The sequence below is a fragment of the Macaca fascicularis genome, chromosome 19, assembly GCF_037993035.2.
Source record: "Macaca fascicularis isolate 582-1 chromosome 19, T2T-MFA8v1.1".
Taxonomy (NCBI): Eukaryota; Metazoa; Chordata; class Mammalia; order Primates; family Cercopithecidae; genus Macaca; species Macaca fascicularis.
Genome location: NC_088393.1, coordinates 12,481,120 through 12,503,396, shown reverse-complemented (window position 1 = coordinate 12,503,396; position 22,277 = coordinate 12,481,120). Strand labels below are relative to the sequence as shown.

At 45.7% G+C, this 22,277-nt stretch overlaps 1 protein-coding gene across 13 annotated transcripts in view; it reads right to left on the bottom strand.

The window, feature by feature from the left end:
* The window catches only part of LOC102124420 (uncharacterized), an 81,109-nt gene that overhangs the window by 43,724 nt on the left and 15,108 nt on the right, over positions 1–22,277 (bottom strand). For 5 of the 13 annotated variants that reach the window (XM_074025997.1, XM_074026001.1, XM_074026003.1 and 2 more), the window contains 3 exons: positions 16,532–16,658; positions 16,266–16,326; positions 12,728–15,258 (listed from right to left, as the gene is read on the bottom strand). The exons of 1 other annotated variant lie outside the window; for it this stretch is intronic. In XM_074025997.1, the coding sequence (XP_073882098.1) occupies positions 13,263–15,258; positions 16,266–16,326; positions 16,532–16,658 (2,184 nt within the window). In that variant the 3' untranslated portion in view covers positions 12,728–13,262. Of the gene's footprint in view, positions 1–12,727; positions 15,259–16,265; positions 16,327–16,531; positions 16,668–18,805; positions 20,838–22,277 lie in introns of those variants that run through there. 7 more of the 13 variants (XM_074026004.1, XM_074026005.1, XM_074026007.1 and 4 more) reach the window with 4 other exon arrangements.

Sequence of the window (22,277 nt, the reverse complement as noted above, 5' to 3'; positions counted from 1 at the left end):
GGCCGAGGCAGGCGGATCACCTGAGGTCAGAAGTTCAAGACCAGCGTGACCAATATGGAGAAACCCCAACTCCACTAAAAATGCAAAATTAGCCGGGTGTGGTGGCGCATGCCTGTAATCCCAGCTACACCGGAGGCTGAGACAGGAGAATCGCTTGAACCTGGGAGGTGGAGATTGTGGTGAGCCAAGATCGTGCTATTGCACCCCAGCCTGGGCAACAGGAGTGAAACTCCGTCTCAAAAAAAAGAAAAGAAAACAGGATACTAAAGCGAAGAGGGATGCTTCTATCCCTCATTGTCAGTTAAATCTGGCTCTTTTTACACTAAATTCTTGAACCTAGTAAGAAATCAACCTTTTACTGCAGCAGAACATTTCACTGGAAATAAATTTGATCCACAAAAAGGAAAGCGGGTATGGTGGAAGGATGCAAAAACTCACAAATGGGAATTAGGCACCGTGGTAACATGGGGGAGGGGTTTCGCTTATGTTTCCCCAGAAGAAGGACAACAACCTGTGTGGGTTCCCTCCCGGCAACTGAAATTACATTATAACTCCAAAGATGAAAAGCTCTCAGAAACAAAAAGGCGAAGAACCGTCAGAAATCGAAGGGCAAGGTTTGCCGCCCGACACAAACTTCATGACCTCAACATTAGGACAAAATCTCTCCATGTGACCCACAATACCATTCTACTCCACCAACATGGGGTCAGATAAAGGTCTTATCACATCAAACAGAAAAATTACTACAAGAAAAAGGAATTCCAAAAATGACGGGTAATATAATTCTGCCTGCCTTTATGGTAGTCAGCGCGGTGGTGAGCATATCAGGGGTTGGGGCAACTGAAAATTATACCTACTGGGCATATGTTCCTTTTCCCCCTTTAATTCTGTCTCCTGGATGGACTCCTCAGTGAAAGCTTACACTAATAATAATGCATTCATGCCAGTCGCTAATGATGACAGGTTTCCCGCTCAACCAGAAGAAGGTATGCACTTTCTTTTTTTTTTTTTTTTGAGATGGAGTCTGGCTCTGTCGCCCAGGCTAGAGTGCAGTGGAGCAATCTTGGCTCACTGCAAGCTCCACCTCTTGGGTTCATGCCATTCTCCTGACTTAGCCTCCCAAGTTGCTGGGACTACAGGTGCCCGCCACCACATCTGGCTAATTTCTCTATTTTTAGTAGAGACGGGGTTTCACCGTGTTAGCCAGGATGATCTTGATCTCCTGACCTTGTGATCCGCCCACCTTGGACTTCTGAAGTGCTGGGATTACAGGCGTGAGCCACCGTGCCTGGCGAAGGTATGCACTTTCATTTGTCAGTCGGCTACAAATATCCACCACTGTGCATTGGAACGTCGCCTGGCTGCTTAGCTTATTCTTATCAGAATTGGATGTGGACTGTACTATCCTCTAGTGATGATTCTTATCAAGTACCTAATGTGTTCAGTAGCAATTATTTTCAACTTATGACTGTTAAAACCTAATCCACATGAGGAATGGAGGGTTCCTGTTACCACAAATAATAAAACAATAGGACTGCTAGACTGCTCCAAGGAACCTACAAAGGGACCTTTTTTAGTAAATTCAATTGTATGGAATGATTGTAATGCTTCAAAATCCATAGTGTTCCAAAGTCTAGCTACAGGTGTTATTGACTGGGCTCCAAGAGGGTATTATTGGCGGAATTGCTCTGGCCAAAATATGAAATGCTCATTGTTTAGTTTTTTGTTAGATTATGTAGAGGACGGATGGCAGTCCTACAGGTTGAGGGAATAGGTGTCTCCTTACCCATTTAAGTGGATAGACACAGGCACAGTTTTTCCTAGATCAAAAATGATACACCCAATGGTTAACCCAGAACATCCTGAATCATGGAAATTAGCTGTAGCCATGGCAGGAATAAGGCTATGGAACACTATCTATCAACTCTCTCCTACTAATACCAAGACACCCATATTCAACATCGCCTTGATGTCAGAACAGGTGATACCTATCAAGAGCTGTGTCCACCCCCCCCTTATATGCTGTTATGGAAATGTAATTATCACTCCCAATACACGAACTATAGAATGTGATAACTGTAAGCTGTTCACGTGTATCAATGCTACTTTTAATCCCAGAACAAGTATTCTCTTGGTAAGGGCTAGGGAGGGGCTATGGATACCAGTTTCTTTACATCGCCCATGGGAGTCTTCCTCCTCTATACACATAGTCAATGAAGTTCTTAGTATCCTCAAAAGAACCAACAGATTCATTTTTACTCTTATTGCAGTCATTGCAGGACTAACTGTGGTTACTGCAACAGCAGCGACTGCTGGAGTTGCTATCCATAACTCTGTTCAAACCACTCAGTATGTTGAATCATGGCAGAAAAACCACCAGACTCTGGGATTCTCAGGCTCAAGTTGATTAAAAATTGGCTAATCAAATCTCCACAAGAGTGTAATCTGGCTGGGAGATAGAATTATGAATTTGGAACGCTGTATGAAATTACAGTGTGATTGGAATACTTCTGATTATTGTACAATGCCTTATGCTTTTTTTTTTTTTTTTTTTGAGACGGAGTCTTGCTCTGTCGCCCAGGCTGGAGTGCAGTGGCGCTATCTCGGCTCACTGCAAGCTCCGCCTCCCAGGTTTACGCCATTCTCCTGCCTCAGCCTCCCGAGTAGCTGGGACTACAGGCGCCCGCCACCTCGCCCGGCTAATTTTTTTGTATTTTTAGTAGAGACGGGGTTTCATTGTGTTAGCCAGGATGGTCTCGATCTCCTGACCTCGTGATCCACCCGTCGCGGCCTCCCAAAGTGCTGGGATTACAGGCTTGAGCCACCGCACCCGGCCAATGCCTTATGCTTATAATAAAGATCAACATAGCTGGGAAAAAGTCTCAATACGTTTAAAAGCCTGGGATGATACTTTAACCTTAGATATTTCAAAACTTTGAACAAATGTTTGAAGCCTCACAGGCTCATTTAACTACTGTTCCTGGCTCAGACATTTTTGAAGGAATAACTAAAGGATTATGATCTTAATCCCTTTAAATGGATCAAACCCCTCGGAGGATCATTGTTGTCACTGGCATTATTAATATTGGTATGTTTATGTTGTCTGCTTCTAGTCTGCAGATGTCTCCAAGGAGTCCGAGGACAAGTCCGAAGTCAATGACAAGCAGTGATGGCGATGACGATCCTAGTCAATAAAAACGGGGAAGATGTGGGCGGCAAGCTACTCAGGTGCCGAGGCAAGAGACCGAGGGAACAAGCTGTTCCAGTATAACAAATAAAATATATAGAATAAGAATAGTTACACTAGAAATAGATGATAGATATGATTATATATGAATATCATTAATCATTAGTTTGTAGCATTACTCTTTATTCCAATATTATAATAATCTTTGTTCTACAATTATAACCTCGGAAAAACTAGTCCATAAACACAGATAGGAGCTGAAGGGACACGGTGAGAAGTGACCAGAAGACAAGTGTGAGCCCTCTGTTATCCCAGGACAGGGCCACTAGAGGGCTCCCTGGTCTAGCAGTAACACCAGCGCCCGGGGAGGCACCGTTACTTAGCGCACCTTGGTCTAGTGGTAGCATCAGTGCCAGGGGCAGGTACTCCTTACTTAGCAGACCAGGAAAGGGAGTCTCCCTTTCCCCGGGGGAGTTAGAGAAGACTCTGCTCCACCACCTCTTGTGGAGGGCCTGACAGCCAGGCCCACGCGCAGCCATCAGGAGGCCAGACCTCTCCCTGTGATGCTGTGCTTCAGTGGTCACACTCCTGGTCTGCTTTCATGTTCCACCCTGTACACCCGGCTCTGCCTTCTACATAGCAGTAGCAGAATTAGTGAAAATACTAAAGTCTTTGAAATGCATAGAAGAAATAACGACATAAGGTGTCCTCTCTCTCCCCGCCTCTGCTACCAAAGAGGGGAGGGCCCCCTGTCCGGTGGACACATGACTCGTGTGACCTTACCTATCATTGGAGATGGCTCACACTCCTTACCCTGCCCCCTTGTCCTATATCCAATAAATAACAACACAACCAATAAATAACAGCGCAGCCAGGCACTCAGGGCCACTACCGACCGGTCTCTGCGTCTAGGTGGTAGTGGTCCCCTGGGCCCAGCTGTCTTTTCTTCTTTCTCTTGGTCTTGTGTCTTTATTTCTACGAGATCGTCTCCGCATACGAGGCGAAAAACCCACAGGCCCAGCAGGGCTGGACCCTACACAGGGTTTCACCATGTTGGCCAGGCTGGTGACCCACCCACCTCGGCCTCCCAAAGTGCTAGGATTACAGGAGTGAGCCACCACGCCCAGCCAAAATAAAACTTCTTTAAGTTATTTTACAGTTTGGCTTTTTTCCGTTAACAAGTCATGACCCGGTGTTTCTCCCTCATGATTAGCTGTTTGCCCCAAATACTCTTCACTTGTTAACAGTGTCTCAGTTTGATTTTTAACAGAAGTGTGACTGGGAACCCCACACAAGAGGCGGGATTCCCCCCATGACTTCCGCACAATGTGGGGAGACGCGAGGCTGCGGGCGCAGAGCTGCCCAGAGAGAGCTTCGGGGCAAGGGCCCCAGTCGCCGCGCAGGGACGGAACAGGACGCCCGGGATCCCGGTCCCGACAGCCGGCCCAGACCCACCCTGAGGCCAAAGGGACCGAGGTCTGAGCTGCGCCAGGGGTATTTGGGCCTCAGACCCCCCGAGTCGCAACCGGGAGGTCCGCGTTCCCCGGATTCGGCGATTCTGACCAGACCGTCCCCTAACCCTCAAACCCCACCTCGGGGCTTCCAGCTCTGCGTACTCACCATTTTTCAGCTTCCAGATATTCCGGCGTCTCCTGCAGGACTCCCGTGAGCAGTCCAGGACACGGCGCAGGCAACAGAAAGACAAAAGCTACGGAGGAGGGACCTGGTCTGTCTCAGAGCAGGAAAGAAAGAATCCTGACCTCAGGTCGCGGTTAGCAGCCGAGGAAACCCGCAACTTGGCGCCCGCCTTCCGGCGGATAACAGCTGGCAGGGCCCCGCCCCAGCACCCCGATTGGATAGAGCATCCTGCCCCGCCCCCTCAGCCCTGAGTGACAGCAGAAGCCCTGGGTAACAGGGCCCTGCAGAGAAGGTGGGTCCTGTTCCAGCCGCAGGTTCTCTAAATGAGCTCAGTTTCAGCTCCCTGCCCTTCGGATATTGGCATTTCAGCCAAACTTGCTCCTAATTTCTACAAGGGGCACTGTTGTCTTTTTCACTCAATGGGCTCCTTCGCCCTGCAAAGGGTCACAAATGTGTGTAGGGAATTCCAGGCTCAAGAGTCCAATAGAGGTGAAGGAAATTAAATTTTTTTTACCCCAAAATATATTTCTTTGACTTTTTTTTTTCTTTTTTTGAGACTGGGTCTCACTTTGTCATCCACGCTGGAGTGCCGTGGCGCTGTCCTGGCTCACGGCAATCTCCATCTCCTGGGTTCAAGCGATTTTACTGTCTCAGCCTCCCTAGTAGCTGGGACTACAGGCGTGCTCCACCAACCCTGCTAATTTTTGTATTTTTAGTAGAGATGGGGTTTCAGCCAGGCTGGTCTCGAACTCATGAGCTCAAGCGATCCGCCCCGGCCTCCCATAGTGCTAGGATTACAGGCGTGAGCCACCGCGTCCGGTCACTCCTTTGACATATTTTGAAATCGTGGCCGCTTGGCCAACAGAGTGGTCTTGCAAAGGTGCCTCCGGGAGGAAAATGTGCATCTGCGAGAATATCCGTTAACGAAGCCATGGCCCCCTTCCTGCTTATTTCCCTTCACCGGAACTAGTAGAGATGCAGGGTCTGGTATCTTTAAAACCTGAACACCGGCAGGAAGCCGTGACTCACGGCTCCAATCCCAGCAATTTCGGAGGCCGAGGTTGGAGGATCTCTTAAAGCAAGCTTGTCCAACCTATGGCATGCGGGCCAAGGACGGCTTTGAATAGAGCCCAACACAAATTAGTAAACTTTCTTAAAATACTAGATTTCTTTTTGCGATTTTCTGCCGTGCACCGTGGCTCACTCCTGTAATCCCAGCACTTTGGGAGGCCGAGGCGGGCAGATTACAAGGTCAGGAGTTCGAGACCAGCCTGGCCAATATGGTGAAACCCCGTCTCTACTAAAAATACAAAAATTAGCCAGGTGTGGTGGCAGGCGTCTGCAGTTCCAGGTACTCAGGAAGCTGAGACAGGAGAATCGCTGGGACCCGGAAGCAGAGGCTGCAGTGAGCCAAGATCATGCCACTGCACTCCAGCATGGGCGATAGTGAGATACCAGATTTTTAAAAAAAAAAGATTTTTTTGCGATTTTTTCTTTTCTTTTCTTTTCTTTTTTTTTTTTGCTCATCAGCTGTCATTAGTGTTAGTGGTGTTTTATGTGTGGCCCAAGACAATTCTTCTTCCAATGTGGCCCAGGGAAGGCAAAAGATTGGACATCCCTGCCTTAAAGCAAGGAGTTGAAGGCCTGGTCAACACAGAGAGACGCCCATCTTTATTATTTAAGTACCCAAATAAAAAGAAAAATGTTATAAAGTTGGAAAAGAAGCATTTCTCTTTTCTTTGTGAGAGGCTTCATTTATACAACAGTCCATCCTTGCTAGTCAAGCCCCTTTCTTTCCCTCTGTCAGAAGATGTCTTGCCACTAAATCCAATTTGCCAACATAACCTGGGATTTTTGGGCCATGCTGAGTCCGCATTCTTTGCTGTCCTCAGGATGGTATATAAGCTTTTCCGTGTTATTGTTGGGCGGGTTTCATTCTGAAGGTTCCTGCTGTACACTCTAAATAAATTTGTATGCCTTTTCAGAGTTAATCCAACTGCCTCATGTCAGTGAGTTTTCAGCAAACCTTTAGGGTAGACACCAGGAGCTTATTGCCCCCATAAAGCCACCCCCTTTGGCTCAGAGCAGGAGGGGAACCCAGACCAGGCCGAGAATGACTGCACCAGGAGGGAGAAGCAGATGTCCTCCAGGGAGCCAGAAATGGAGATGAGGCAAGGCCAAGGCTTCCTCATCTTCGCTCTCCCCGCTGCCCACCCCCACCCCTTCACAGTATAGAAATGCCCTCTCCTTCCAGATCTTCATTTTCCTCAGCAGGAAACTCTCACCTGGTGACAATTTAATCTTCTGACCTACATAAACTGTCAACTTCATAGGCCCTTTGTTGTAAGACAAACCAAACAAGTCTCACTGAGGTTGACCTTAACAGATTTTCTTCGTATGTAACAATGACAGTCTGACCCCAGCCACTCTATGCATGTCAAAACCAAAACACTTCCCAGGAAACGGCCCCAGGCTTCAGAGGGGCAACCTCAGAAAGGATGGAACCCCCAAGCACACCTGCATGTAGGTCTCCTGCTTTCCAGGGCCCTGCAGCTTCTCAGAATCCACTCTCTGCAGCTGTTCTGGGCAGCTGGAGGCCACCTGTATGGGAAGGCAGGGTGCCCCGGAAACCCCAAGGAGCTTCCTTTCCCTTCCTTTGCAGGCTCCACACTGGCCTCGGGCTCTGCTGCCCCCTGCAGGTTATTCAGCTGCTTCCCACTCCACTGATTAGTTTCATGAGACAAACACCCTCAATCCAACTATGTGAATAATACACCAATAGAGTCCCTGCTCTCCTCATGATTGTGTGTATAAAATGGAGAAGACACATTCTAAGATATTTAAATGCATTAAAAGACTTCTAAATCGCGACGTTGGTGGTGGCAGGTGAGGGCCCTGCAGCAGCAGCTGCTCTAAAGCTCAAGCCAGGCGGTGGGATTGGGGTCCTGGGATGTGGTGCCCAAGGTGGAGAGAGGCAGCAGCACCCACAGAGCTCGGGCATGGAGGATCTGATGCCCGCCAAAATGGTGGTACCCAAAGTAGAAAGTTCACGTTTTTGGCCAGACGCGGTGGCTCACGTCTGTAATCCCAGCACTCTGGGAGGCCTAGGTGGGTGGATAACCTGAGGTCAGGAGTTCCAGACCATCCTGGCCAACATGGCGAAACCCTATCTGTACCAAAAGTACAAAAATTAGCCAGGCATGGTGGCATGCGCCTGTAGTCCCAGCTACTCAGGAGGCTGAGGCAGGAGAATTGCTTGAATGTGGGAGGCAGAAGTTGCAGTGAGCCAAGATTGCGCCACTGCATTCCAGCCTGGGCAACAAGAGCAAAACTTTATCTCAAAAAAAGAAAAAAATAAGAATTTTGAAACTAACGCTATGTAAGACAAAAGATTTTTTCCTGAAATCTGTCTTTATCTGGGCTTTTCTGTGCAAAATTTTCTTATCTTTCCAATTGTAATGAAAATACAATTTACAATTCATTTAAAAAATCTGAAGCTGCAATAGATGAACACTTTTTTTTTGTTTTTTAACAAAGGCTCTCACTCAATTGTCCAGGCAGGAGTACAGTGGCGCAATCACAGCTCACTGCAGCATCAACCTCCCAGGCTTCGGTTATCCTTCTGCCTCAGCCTCCTGGATAGCTGGGAGTACAGGTACGTGCCACCATAACCAGCTAATTTTTTGTATTTTGTGTATAGAGAGGGAATCGTCATGTTGCTGCGGCTGGTCTTGAGCTCCTGGGCTCAAGTGATCCTCCTGCCTTGGCCTCCCAAATTGTTGAGATTACGGATGTGAGCCACTGTGCTCAGCAATGAATAATTCTTTATAAGGGGACAAACCCTGTCTGAGCATGATGGCTCATGCCTGGAATCCCAGCACTTTGGGAGAATTGCTTGAGACAAAGAATTAGAGAGCAGCTGGGGCAACATAGCATAATCCTGTGTCTATTACTTAAAATTCTAAATGAAAGTCTGAAAAGCAGAATTTCCCACCTGTTCTCTCTGAGGGAGCCTTCATCTACACAACAAGGTCTGCTTTGCTAGCCAAGCTTTCTTCCTTTCCTCTTGCAGAATCTGTCTTGCTATTAAATCTGACTTACCCATCAAACCTGGGATTTTTTTGGCCATGCCACATCTGCATTCGTTCCTATCCTGGAATGGTATACAAGTTTTTGTCTTATTGATGGGTGGGTCTTCATTCTGAAGGCTCCCATATATACATGTTAAATTTGTATAACTTTTCTCCTATTAATCTGCTTAACTTCCTTGATCTGAAATTTTTTTCCTGTTTTTCCACCTTGTTTTATTAAAAAAAGCACAAAAGTAAAACATGCATATCTAAAAATGAGCATTTTCATATCTCATGAATCAAGGTATTTTCCATATATAACCAGAAAATGTTGTTCATATTTAATAATTCCTTAACATCAACACAGAGTAATGTTAAAACCTTATTAATTGTATAACGTGGAATTCTGAAAGCTTAGTTTGAATTCGTTTCATTTTCTCTGTTATACATTGAAGAGAGTGTGGTGTTATGGTATGTATTTGTTCTCATCCAGGGTAATGTTGGGTGTGTTAGGCCTCTGGGGAAGGCCCCTGACCTTCTGCTGCCCTCTTTCCACTCTAATGTTTCCCCACTTTTTTGATTGTGGTCTTAAAACCCTCCCATGAGAGGGTCCCACTGACTTCACGAAGAGTTTTAGTCTTGGAAATACTCATGATATTCCCTATCTGTAGCTGTGTGTCTCAAGTTAGTTCAGAATAAACTACGTGTGTGGACTGCTAAAATAACTTATTTCTAAATGCTGAAAGTCAAAAATTGCAGATTTCCTTGTCTAACCAGATGCAGAAAAGCATATGTTATGAAGGATCAGGACTCCAACAGGCACTAACATCACTGCCTTCCAAAATTAGTGGCCTTCCTGGCATATGAACACCCTTTGGGACTGTGCTCCAATGTCTCTCTGGGTTGCTACTTGGCTCTTTGTGAAAGATCAAGATACTCCCATAGTCTAGACCAATGTCAGGCTCTCCAGTGTGTCCTGTTCATCACCCTCACCCTGCACTTCTATTGTTACTGTCATTGGCCATTCCAACACTGTGCTTGCATCCTGTGCAAAGTCACATTTGGGGTCAAGTGGATGGTGGTGTTTCTACTCTTCGGTGAAAAGTATCAGGGTGCATTTGGCCTTCAAGGCAGAAGGATGAGACGGGGGTTAGATCCAGGTGCACCCACCTGTTTTTTAAATTTATTTTTATTTTTTTGTGATGGAGTCTCACTCTGCTCATCAGGCTGGAGAGTGCAATGGCCTATTCTCAGTTCAGTGTAACATCCCGCCTCCCAGGCTCAAACAATTCTCCTGTCTCAACCTCCTGAGTAGCTGGAATTACAGGCACACACCATGATGCCCATCTAATTTTTGTATTTTTAGTAGAGATGGGGTTTCACCATGTTGGCCAGGCTGGTCTTGAACTCCTGACCTCAAGTGATCCACCCGCCGCAGCCTCCCAAAGTGCTGGGATTACAGGTGTGAGCCACTGCACCTGGTCAGGTGCCACCATCTCTGCCACTGCCCTGTCTTCCCTGCTGTGAGTCACTTTGTGTGATCTGACAATCAATGATTCCACCCTTCACTGATGTGGATACATTATCTGGGACTGGGTGTGTCATCTCCAAACACAAATAGGGTTTGGTCAGCGATTGATGCTGAACCCTTTGGTGCCTGATTTTGACCTTAGGGTTTTTTTAAAATAAGGGTTTCTGAAGAAAAGCTTCATTGGTACCTTAAGAGAAGTGATTGAATTGTTCTACGCCATTGAATAATATATAAATGTCACTTTTCCACGTTGCTGTTAACTTTACACTGCTGAGATAAGCAGGCTGTTGACAAGTTAGCATCAACAGCACATTATCAGAGAAAAAAAGGCTTGTATTTAGAATATTTACACAAATTTATTACCCTCCTATGTCTCAGTAAAGCAATTTGAAAAAATATAGCTTTATAAGGCATAAATGAACGTGTACATTTTAACTAAGGTACTTTCTAGTAAACAATGCCAATACATTTCAGGAAATATTTTAGTCTTTAGAGAATAAGGCAAAAACAGGACCAGGAGTCTAGAGCTGACCTCCCCTCACCACAAGGCCAAGTCTTTTTTCTTGAGACGGAGTTCCACTCTTTTTACCCATGCAGTAGTGCAATGGTGCCATCTTGGCCCACTGCAACCTCTGCCCTCCCCCTGGATTCAAGTGATTCTTCTGTCTCAGCCTCCTGACTAGCTAGGATTACAGAAGCATGCCACCACGTCCGGCTAATTTTTGTATTTTTAGTAGAGATGGGGTTTCATCACATTGGTCAGGCTGGTCTCAAACCACTGACCTCAGGTGATCTACCTGCCTCAGCCTCCCAATGTGCTGGGATTACAGGTGTGAGCCACTGTGTCCAGCCAAGGCCAAGTCTTTTACCACTGGAGAGACAGAAGTCACACACCGGGCATATGAGACAACGCTCCTCAGTGACCATGATGGATCAGGACAAAAAAAGAGAACATGAACATTTTATAACTACATTTCTAAATGTGATAAAAGAAAACATATTTCAAATCATAACCATGACCAAAATTTTTCTCCTTACTAATGTGACTTGTAATTCTCATACATCCCACAGTCATTTATGACTTGTGGTCATATTTACCACTACGCTATATTACACCCTTGCTGACAGCAGGTATGGCACTGGTGGTTTTGGGGAAGAAGGCACTCAGAGGTATATGAGATAACTTTTGGTATTATGAGTGAATGAAAAATTAGGGTTGAGGCTGGGCCCAGTGGTTCATGTCTGGAATCCTAGCACTTTAGGAAGCCAAGGTGGGTGGATCACGAGGTCTGGAGTTTGAGACTAACCTGGCTAATATGGTAAAATTCCATCTCTACTAAAAAATACAAATATTAGCTGGTGGAGCACGCCTGTAGTCCCAGCTACTCACGGGGGTGAAGCAGGAGAATCACTTGAACCTAGGAGGTGGAGGTGGCAGTAAGCTGTGATGCACCACTGCACTCTATCCTGGGCGACAGAATGCGACTATTTAAAACACACACACACACACACACACACACACACACACACACACACTCAGCAAAATTAGGGTCAAAATAAAAAATAAGTACATAAGCATGAAAAGTAAAATTTCTTTTTTTTTTTTTTGAGACGGAGTCTCACTCTGTCACCCAGGCTAGAGTGCAGTGGCGTGATCTCAGCTCACTGCAAGCTCCACCTCCCAGGTTCACACCATTCTCCTGCCTCAGCCTCCCGAGTAGCTGGGACTACAGGCGTCAGCCACCACGCCCGGCTAATTTTTTTTTTTTTTGTATATTTAGTAGAGATGGGGTTTCACTGTGTTAGCCAGGATGGTCTCGATCTCCTGATCTCATGATCTGCCCTCCTCGGCCTCCCAAAGTGCTGGGATTACACGTGTGAGAGACTGCGCCTGGCAGTTTTCTTTTGAGATGGAGTCTTGCTCTGTTGCCAGGCTGGAATGCAGTGGTGTGATCTCTGCTCACTGCAACCGCCGCCTCCCAGGTTCAAGTGATTCTCCTGCCTCAGCCTCCCGAGTAGCTGGGACTACAGGTGTGTGCCACCACACCCAGCTAATTTTGTATTTTTAGTAGAGACAGGGTTTCACCATGTTGGTCAGAATGGTCTCGATCTCTTGACCTCATGATCTGCCTGCCTCGGCCTCCCAAAGTGCTGGGATTACAGGCATGAGCCACTGGCCACTGTGCCTGGTGCAAAAAGTACAATTTCCATGAGGAAAAAGATGTCTGACATTTTATCCACATGGTAATACTGACTCACAATGTCCAAGTAATAACAATGTAACATTATAAGCTTGATCTAATACATAAAACCAACAGGGTATTTTATTATAGCTTAATCATTTAAAAATAACATGTTAGTATACAGTTATGATAAAGTTAATTGTTTACATTCATTATCTGTATTCAAAGAATCTTGGCAGATCTGAAGGCTTTCCCACACTGCTTACATTCATAGGGTTTCTCCCAAGTGTGAATGCTTCCATGCCATTGAAGGTGTGAGGCTGATCTGAAGGCTTTCTCACACTGCTTACATTCATAGGGCTTCACTCCAGTGTAAGTCCTTTCATGATATTGAAGGGAACTAGAAGAAATGCTTTTCCACATCGCATACACTCATAGGGTTTCTCTCCCATGTGAGTCCTTTCATGACATTGAAAAGAAGTAAAAGAAATGAAGGCTTTCTCACACTGCTTACATTGATAGGGTCTCTCCCCAGTGTGAGTCATTTCATGGTATTGAAAAGAACTGGAACATGTGAAAGCTTTGCCACATTGCTTGCATTCATAGTGTTTCCTTCCAGTGTGAGTCTATTCATGTCCATAAAAGGAACCAGGCTAGCTGAATGCTTTCCCACAACCCTTACATTCATATGGCTTCTCTCCCATATGAGTCCTTGCATGTATATGCAAGGAAGAAAAATAATTGAATGCTTTTCCACATTCCTTACATTCATAGTGTTTCTCTCCAATGTGTGTTCTTGCATGTACTTGAAGGATCTTGGCAGATGTGAATCCATTCCCACAATGCTTACATTCATAGGGCTTTTCTCCTCTATGCTTCCTTTCATGTTTTTGAAAAGAAGATAATTTACAGAATGCTTTTTCACATTCCTTACATTCATAGGGTTTCTCTCCAGTGTGAGTTCTTTCATGCATCTGAAGGTTTGAGGCAGATCTGAAGGCTTTCCCACATTGCTTACACTCATAAGGTTTCTCTCCAGTGTGAGTCCTACTATGCTTTCGAAGGTTTGAGGCACAACTGAAGGCTTTCCCACATTGCTTACACTCATAGGGTTTCTCTCCAGTGTGAGTCCTACCATGCATTCGAAGGTGTGAGGCAGATCTGAAGGCTTTCCCACACTGCTTACATTCATAGGGTTTCTCTCCAGTATGAGTCCTTTCATGATATCGAAGGGAATTGCAACATCTGAAGGCTTTACCACATTGCTTGCATTTGTAGGGTTTCTCTCCACTGTGAGTTTTTTCATGTGTTTGAAATGACTTGGCAGAATAAAAGCTTTTCTCACATATCTTACATTTATAAGGTCTTTCTCCAGAGGGCATTCTTATGTGTTTTTCTGTCCTTTCATGAATTTGAAGGTACTTCACATATCTGAAGGCTTTCCCACATTCCTTACATTCATAGGCTTTCTCTCCAGTATGAGTCCTACCATGCACTCGAAGGTGTGAGGTAGATCTGAAGGCTTTCCCACATTCCTTACATTCATAGGGTTTCTCTCCAGTGTGAGTCCCACCGTGCACTCGAAGCTGTGAGGCAGATCTGAAGGCTTTCCCACACTCCTTACACTCATAGGGTTTCTCTCCAGTGTGAATCCTTTCATGATATCGAAAGGAACTGGAAAGATTGAAAGCTTTACCACATTGGTTGCATTTATAGCGTTTCTCTCCAGTGTGAGTTTTTTCATGTGTTTGAAATGACTTGGCAGAATAAAAGCCTTTCTCACATATCTTACATTTATAAGGTCTTTCTCCAGAGTTCATTCTGTGTGTCTGAAAACTTGTAAGATAGGATAAGGCTTCCCCATATTGCTTACATTCATACGTCTTTTTCCCAGAGTGGGTCTTTTCATGTCTACGAACAGAACTGGTATACGCGAATGCTTTTCCACATTCTTTGCATTGATAAGGCTTCTCCCCCATGTGACTCCTTTCATGTCTATGATAGGAACTGGAACTATGAAATGCTTTATCACATTTGCTACATTCATAGGGCTTCTCCCCAGTGTGAGTTCTTTCATGTATTTGAAGGGTAGCAGAATAACTAAAGGATTTACCACATTGTTTACATTCATATGGTTTCTCTCCAGCATGTGTTCTTTCATGGATAAGACATAAACTGAAACAATGGAAGGCTTTCCCACAAAATTTACATTTATAAGGTCCATCCCCTTTGTGCATTACCATGTGTCTTCGAATGCTTGAATGGAAAATAAAGGTTTTTCCACATTCTTTACAAGCATAGGGTTTCTCTCCAATGCGATCCCTTTCTTGTGTTCTAATGGAGGGGCGATACCTGAAGGTTTTCTTATTCTTAGGTTGTTGACACTTATATGGCTTCAGTTGACACTTATATGGCTTTGGTCCATATTCCTGATACTCATATGCCTTGTGTCCAATGTCACCTCTGATGTTCATATTAAAAGATGAGTTACCTATGCCAACTTCACCACCCACAAAGCTGTCACATGATTTTACTTCAGGAGAAGTTTGCTTCTCCTGGAAGTTCAGCCTGTCATCTGGAACCTGGGTAAAAGTTTCTCCACAATGACTGTCTTCTTTAATTTCATTGACTTTCTCTTCTATGAGACTCCTGTAAAACATGAGAAGCACATTATGAAGGGTTTGTTTATAAGCAATTTTATATTCATCGACAAGTATTGCACTTGCATTTTTAACACTGTCCATCAAAGTGTAGGCTTTCGGCCCTGGCTGAATTGTTTGAAGATGACTGGACATGTTCTACAAGATGACCCAGCCATACCTATTGTTTAAAAAAATGTTCCTGGCCGGGCACGGTGGCTCAAGCCTGTAATCCCAGTACTTTGGGAGGCCGAGACGGGTGGATCACTAGGTCAGAAGATCGAGACCATCCTGGCTAACACGGTGAAACCCCATCTCTACTAAAAAATACAAAAAACTAGCCGGGCGAGGTGGCGGGTGCCTGTAGTCCCAGCTACTCAGGAGGCTGAGGCAGGAGAATGGCCCGAACCCGGGAGGCGGAGCTTGCAGTGAGCTGAGATCCGGCCACTGCACTCCAGCCTGGGCGACAGAGCGAGACTCCGTCTCAAAAAATAAATAAATAAATAAATAAATAAAATGTTCATAAGGGGCTTAATACTATTCCCATGTAAACTATTTTACAATTACTAAATACTCTATGTCATTTTTCTTTTGAGTCTGGTACTTGTCCTGTTGCCCATGCTGGAGTGCTATGATATCATCATAGCTTACTGTAGCCTTTACTGGCTCAAGTGATCCTCCTGCCTCAGCCTCCTGAGTAGCTGGGACTACTGATGAATACCACAATGCCCAGCTAATTTTTGGCCGTTGTTGATATGTGGTCTCGCTATATTGTACAGGCTGTTCTTGAACTGCTGGCCTCAAGCTATTTTCCTATCTCCACTTCTCAAAGGACTGGGATTACAGGAGTGAGCCCTCAGCCTCAGTCACATTTAAATATATGTGTTTTGAGAAAATATTCTAAGAAGAAATGAATTTGATGCTGGATTTAGTTCTTTGTTTCACTTCTCTTCAACATATTCTCATATTCTAAGATTGTGTAGAGAGACAGTGCTTTCTCTTGTAAGTGCAAATTACCTGAAGCTTCTTCTGGGGATTTTGTACTCATATTCAATGCTCTGGTCTTTCCACTTTTTTCCTAAAATACAGACACAGAAAAATAGTCCTGAAGCGTATAAAATTGTGAAAAAATTATTAGATTCTATGCCCATGATTTACTGCAGCCATGCCTTATTTATTCATCAAAGTATTTCCTGTCTGTGTTCAAAATCACTCAGCAACATTGATGAGCTAGAAACACTGGTTCACTAATGCACTGAGGAAAGGAAAACTGTCATCCTTACCTATAGAGGTCAGGTTCCTGAAAGTTTCCAGCATCACTTCCCTGAAGAGATTCTTCTGGGAAATATCCAGCAACGTCCACTCTTCCTGGGTGAAGTTCACAGCCACATCCTCAAAGGCCACTGGGTCCTGAAACATCTCACATGTGTAGAGGAGGATGGGTAAGAGTGACAGCACTGGGGGCCTAGACTCTATTCCCAAGAGGTTCTCAGGATGCCGTGGACTCCAAATACTTATTCCCTGCTTTGGTCATCAGATCCCTTTCTCTCCTTCTATACTTACTTTCTTCCATAAAGCAACTTTTATTTTTTTATTTTTTTGAGACAGAGTTTCGCTCTTGTTACCCAGGCTGGAGTGCAATGGCGTGATATTGGCTCACAACCGGGGTTCAAGTGATTCTCCTGCCTCAGCCTTCCGAGTAGCTGGGATTATAGGCATGAGCCACCACGCCCAGCTAATTTTGTATTTTTAGTAGAGATGGGGTTTCTCCATGTTGGTCAGGCTGGTTTCAAACTCCCAACCTCAGGTGATACACCTGCCTCGACCTCCCAAAGTGCTGGGATTACAGGCGTGAGCCACTGTGTCCAGCCATGTCCAGCCAGCAATTTTTTTTTTTTTCTTAACAGAGTCTCTCTCTGTTGCCCAGGCTGGAGTTGAATGGCACAATCTTGGTTCACTACGACCTCTGCCACCTGGGTTCACGTGATTCTCATGCCTCAGTCTCCTTGGTAGTTGAAACCACAGGCATGTGCCACCGTGTCCAGCTAGTTCATAAAGCAATTGTGATGCTAGAACTGAACAAGTGGTAGGCAACGGCAGGATACGAAAATGTGTGTTTTCACTGAAACTAAGGAAGGAGACCACCTCTCTTATTGTCTCATATTTAAGAAAACGAAAGAGGAAGCAAAAGTTAAAGGAAGGCAGAAACGAGATCAATAGTCAGACAGTCTGGTGCCACACCCCAGGCCTGGTAGTTAAAAATCAACTCCTGACCTAACCACTTGTATTAGCTATAGATGCCAGATATTGTATGAGAAAGCATTATGAAACTCTGTGTTCTGTTCTGCTCTGTCCTGTTAATGATGCATGCAGCCCCAGTTATGCACTCCATGCTGGCTCAATCAATCACGATCCTTTCACGTGGACTCCCGTAGAGTTGTAAGCCTTTAAAAGGGGCAGGAATTTCTCTCTCTCAGGGAGCTTGGTTTTTAAGATGCAAGTCTGCCAACACTCCCAGCCAAATAAAGCCACTTCCTTCTCTAACCCAGTGTCTGAGAGGTTTTGTCTGTGGCTCATCCTGCTACATTTCTTGGTTCCCTGACCGGGAAGCAAGGTGACTAGCAGATGGCCGAGGCAACCCCTTAGGCGGCTTAAGCCTGCCCTGTGGAGCATCCCTGCAGGGGACACTGGCCAGCTTGAGTGATGCGGATCCTGAGAGTGCTCCCGGGTAGGCAATTGCACCAGTGGAACGCCTCACCAGAGCAGTGCATGGCAGGCCCTCATGGAGAATCAATACAGTGGCTGAACACTAGGAAGGAATTGGAACTTGGAGTCTGGACATCTGGAACACGGTAAGACCAGTCTTGGGAACTTGCCCACTCCATTTGAGTGGAAGTGTGGCCTGATCACCCACGGTGTGCCTTTATCGGCACTTTGTCTTTGGTTTTGATTTTGACTTTGCTTGAAGTGCTTGACGAACAGGCGTGCCCTTATTGGCACTTCAGCTTTGGTTCTGATTTTGATTTAGTGTGAATTAGACGAGTGAGTGACCTTTACCCTTTCCGTCTTATAGTGTGAGTGTTGTCTTGTCTCAAGAGAAAAATGGGTCAGACACAAGGTAAGCCCACCCCACTAGGAACTATGTTAAAAAAATTTTCAAAAAGGGATTTAAGGGAGACTATGGAGTTACTGTAACACCAGGAAAACTTAGAACCTTGTGTGAGACAGACTGGCCAGCATTAGAGGTGGATTGGCCATCAGAAGGAAGCCTTGATAGGTCCCTTATTTCAAAGGTATGGCACAAGATTACCTGTAAGCCAGGGCATCTAGACCAGTTCCTGTACATAGACACTTGGTTACAGCTGGTTTTACACCCCCCCCACCCCCCGCCAGTGGTTGAGAGGACAGGCAGCAGCACTGTTAGTGGCAAAGGGACAGATAGCCCATGAGGGATCTTGCTCCACCCGCCAAGGGAAGTCAGCTCCTAAAGTTCTATCTGACCCAATGTCAGAGGACCCATGGCAGAAAATGGCACCAGCAATGCCCCCCGCCCTTACCTGGAAGAGAGACTCCTCACTCCTGAGCCCACAGCACCTGTGCCTCCACCAGACACATACACCCCTAGACCAACCAGAGCAGACAAGAAAGAATGTGAAGCTGCAGGAGAAACCCCTCCCTTGGTAGCTCGTTTACAACCTAAGACTGGAAAGACAAGTGCCCCCAGTTAAAGAAGAAACAAAATGGCTCCAAGCCAGAGGTCTCAGGCAAGGACGAAAGGGCCTTGTTTAATCTGGCAGAAGGGTTACTGGACTAAGGGGGACCCGGCTCAGGTGCCCCCAATGAGCCCATGGTCAGGATGACAGTTGGGGACAAGGACATTTGAGTTTCCTGTCAATACTAGTGCTGAACATTCAGTAGTAACCAGCCCGGTCGCCCCCTTATCCAAAAAGACTATTGATACAATCGAAGCCACAGGAGTCTCGGCAAAACAAGCTTTCTGCTTGCCCTGGACTTGTACTGTAGGGGGACACGAAGTAATTCACCAGTTCTTGTACATTCCCAACTGCTCCTTGCCCTTGCTGAGAAGGGACTTGCTTAGCAAGCTGAGAGCCACCATCTCTTTTTACAAAGCACAGCTCTTTTACAGCTAAAGTTATCTGGAAAGGGAGTCATCATGGCCCTTACGGTCCCCCGGGAGGAGGAATGAAGACTTTTCTTAACCAAGCCAGGCTAAGAGATAAGACCAGCTCTGGCTGAGTGGTGGTCAAAGCTGTGGGTGGAAGATAACCCTCCAGGGCTGGCAGTCAACCAAACCCCTGTACTTACAGAAGTTAAGCCTGGGGCCCAGCTGGTCAGGCAAAAACAGTACCCGGTCCTCCAGAGAAGCTCTTGAAGGTATCCAGGTCCATCTCAAGCACCTGAGAGCCTTTGGAATTATAGTCCCTTGTCAGTCTCCATGGAACACTCCCCTCCTGCCTTTTCCCAAGCCGGGGACCAAAGACCACAGGCCAGTACAGGACTTGCGCTTGGTCAATCAAGCTCAGAAAGAAAGCGGGTCATCTGCAGCCTACTGTAGCCTAAAACCAGAAGGCAGGTGAGAGAATTCTTAGGGTTCTGCAGACTGTGGATCCCAAACTTTGCAGTACTGGCCAAACCTCTATATGGGGTCACAAAGGCGGGTACTGGGAACCTTTTGAATGGGAATCCCAACAACAGTGAGCCTTTCATGAGTTAAAAGAAAAACTTATGTCAGTCCCAGCCCTGGGGCTACCTGATCTGACAAAGCCTTTTACACTGTATGTGTCAGAAAAAGAAAAAAATGGCAGTTGGAGTTCTAACCCAGACTGTGGGGCCCTGGCCAAGGCCAGTGGCCTACCTTTTACCTACTTATTCTAAAGAAGAAAAGGACTTTCTCCAGGCAGAGGGAGGACAGGTGATGGAAGAAGGATGGATCTGGTTACTGGATGGGAGAGTAGCTGTGCCACAGCTGCTGGGAACTGCAGTCATACTGGCTGTGCATAAAACCACCCATCTAGGCCAGGAGTCACTTGAAAAGTTGTTAGGCCAGTACTTCTACATCTCATTTACCAGACCTTGCCAAAACAGTGGCACAGCGATGTATTATCTGCCAACAACACGATGCAAGGCAGGATCCAACCATCCCGCCCGGCATACAAGCTTATGGAGCAGCTTCCGCTGAAGATCTGTAAGTAGACTTCACAGAAGTGCCAAAATGTGAAGATAGCAAGTATTTATTAGTTCTTGTGGGTGGGTGGAGGCTTATCCAACGCGAACTGAGAAAGCTGTTGAAGTAACCCGTGTGCTTCTTCGAGATCTTATTCCCAGGTTTGAACTGCCCTTACGAATTGGCTCAAATAACGGGCTAGTGTTTATGGCTGACTTGGTACAGAAAACAGCACGGGTATTGGGGATCACATGGATACTGCATGCTGCCTACCGACCTCAGAGTTCCGGAAAGGTGGAGCAGATGAGTCAGACTATCAAAAATAGTTTAGGGAAAGCATGTCAAGAAACAGGATTAAAATGGGTACAAGCTCTCCCTGTGGTATTATTTAAGATTAAATTTACCCCTTCTAGAAAAACAGGATATTCCTCTTATGAAATATTATATCATAGACCTCCTCCCAAACTATGGGGACTTCCAGGCACTCCCTGAGAGTTAGGTGAAATTAAGTTACAGCGACAGCTACAGGCCTTAGGAAAAATTACACAAACAATCTCAGCCTGGGTAAATGAGAAATGCCCCATTAGCTTATTCTCCCCAGTTCACCCTTTCTCCCCATGTGATCGAGTGTGGATCAAGGACTGGAACGTAGCCCCCTTGTGCCCATGGTGGAAGGGACACCAGACCACTCCCACTGCCATGAAGGTAGAGGGAATCCCGGCCTGGATCCACCACGGTTATGTAAAACCTTCAGTACCTAAGGCCGGGGAGGCGAGACCAGGCCCAGATAACTCATGCAAAGTGACTCTGAAAAAGACGACGAGCCCTGCTCCGGTCACACCTGGAAGTTGACTGGTCTACGTGAGGCCGAAGCATGAGGAAATGTGTCATGGGACTCATTCTCCTTAAAATTTGGACTTCAACAATAAGGACTTCAACTGATTTTCCCCCCACGGAAGATTGTTCCCCGTGTATTCATCAGGTTACTGAGGTAGGGCTACAAGTTAAAATAATATTCCTGTTTTATAGTTATTATGAATGCCTAGAAATTTTAAAAGGAACTTGCCTGTATAACACGACTCAGTACAAAGTGTGTAACCCAGGAAATGCCCGACCTGATGTGTACTATAACCCATCTGAGTCTCCCATGATCATAGTCTTTGAAATAAGATTTAAAAACTAGTTCTTTTCTAGGCAATAGAAGTAAAAAAAATAGCTAAAACAGAAAAAAAAGAAAGCCCCATTTACATGTTCAACCAGATCATACGGTTACAAGCTATCTTAGAAATAACCACTAATAAAATTGGCAGAGCTTTAACTGTTTTAGCCCGGTAAGAAACCCAGATGAAAAATGCTATCTATCAAAATAGATGGGCACTAGACTACTTGCTAGCAACTAAAGGAGGGGCTATGGAAAATTTAACCTAACCAATTGCTGTCTGCATATAAATAATCAAGGGCAAGTAGTCAAAAATACAGTTAAGGACATAACAAAGTTGGCACATGTGCCTGTACAGGTTTGGCATGGGTTTAATCCTAAATCTGTATTTGGAAAATGGTTTCTAGCACTAGGAGGATTTAAAATGCTTATAAAGGTCGGGCGCGGTGGCTCACGCCTGTAATCCCAGCACTTTGGGAGGCTGAGGCAGGCGGATCACAAAGTCAGGAGATTGAGACCATCCTGGCGAACACGGTGAAACCCTGTCTCTACTGAAAATACAAAAAAATTAGCCGAGCGTGGTGGCAGGCACCTGTAGTCCCAGCTTCTAGGGAGGCTGAGGCAGGAGAATGGCGTTAACCTGGGAGGCGGCGGAGCTTGCAATGAGCGGAGATCGTGCCACCGC